Genomic DNA, 1,416 nt, shown 5'->3' on the forward strand with positions numbered 1-1,416 from the left:
ATCAACTCGCTTCACGCGTCACTTGAGCTTTATGTATTTAGGCAGCTTGCTAAATTTAGTACCTTCAGTGGTATTTATACGAAAATAGGTTTTATTAAACAAATAAATATTTACTTTGCTTCGCACCGGACGCGAAGAATTCCATATCAACCCAACCATAAACTTTGATTGCTTAGGCGTACTATTAACTCAATTTAATCAACTGGCATTTTTATGCGCCCAATCAAAGTATTCGCCTTCCATGCACCTATCACGTCATTCCTTTCACTCATTTCAATTAAATACTTTAAAATGTGTATACATACATACATATATGTATGTACTGTATTTACTGTTATATGCATGTGCAAATATTCTTAACAACTATGACTCACTTCGTTCGGTCTTTGACATGCTCATTNGTATTTATACGAAAATAGGTTTTATTAAACAAATAAATATTTACTTTGCTCCGCACCGGACGCGAAGAATTCAATCTCAACCCAACCATAAACTTTGATTGCTTAGGCGTACTGTTAACTCAATTTAATTAACTGGCATTTTTATGCGCCCAATCAAAGTATTCGCCTTCCATGCACCTATCACGTCATTCCTTTCACTCATTTCAATTAAATATTTTAAAATGTGTATACACACATACATATGTATATGTACTGTATTTACTGTTATATGCATGTGCAAATATTCTTAACAACTATGACTCACTTCGTTCGGTCTTTGACATGCTCATCGAGCGTTCCGTTTTTCGCCAATGCCGGTACCACGTTTTCGATTGGAAGAACTGCAATAGACTGGAAGTGGTACTGCGGCCGCTGCCGTTGCTTTGCTGCAACTGTTGCTGTTGCTGCTGCTGCTGCTGCTGTAATTTGCTTGTTGTTGTGGTTGTCGTTTTTGCGGTCGATGTGGTTTTCGTATAGACGGTCATGGTCTCCATGCGTTTGGCCACACGTTCAATTTCGGATGACCGGCACGATGAGGTATCCTCTAGCGAGGAGCTACGTCGTTTCGCGCCACCACCCAAACACACACAGCTACGCAGCATTGTGTGTTGCGAGTGTGTGTGTGTGTGTGGTTGTGTGTGTACGGGTAGGCGGTGTGTAGGAGTGCGTGTGCGTATACTTTGTTTGCTTAGTTTTTATTGGTATTTATTTTCTTATCTGTTGGTCGGGGAGGAGGAATGAAGATATTATTTTTGTTTGGTTTTTAATGGAAGACGACGTTGTCGTTGCTCGCGTTTTTCTTTCAATTCACTTGTTTAGTAATTTTCATTGGCTTTTTTGTCGCAACTTTTTTGGTTTCTCCAAGAAATACTTTACACCGCAATGTCATTCTGTAGTGCTTTGAGTGACATTTTGGGGTGGTGTGATGTGCGTTAAGTGCAAAGCTGAAGGGCAGGTTGGGCTTACCTCAGTACCC

General features: G+C 40.1%; 1 protein-coding gene across 1 annotated transcript; it reads right to left on the reverse strand.

The window, feature by feature from the left end:
* Nucleotides 1–705: 705 nt before the first annotated feature.
* Nucleotides 706–1,176, reverse strand: LOC108374445 (uncharacterized; the record flags this gene model as incomplete). Its single annotated transcript, XM_017630424.1, has 1 exon — nucleotides 706–1,176. A coding segment is annotated over exon 1 (337 nt), but the record flags the coding sequence as incomplete, so codon positions are not given.
* Between the last annotated feature and the right edge of the window lie 240 nt (nucleotides 1,177–1,416).

The sequence above is a fragment of the Rhagoletis zephyria genome, unplaced genomic scaffold (genome assembly GCF_001687245.7).
Source record: "Rhagoletis zephyria isolate East Lansing unplaced genomic scaffold, Rhagoletis_zephyria_1.1 Rzeph_scaffold_07726, whole genome shotgun sequence".
NCBI lineage: Eukaryota > Metazoa > Arthropoda > Insecta > Diptera > Tephritidae > Rhagoletis > Rhagoletis zephyria.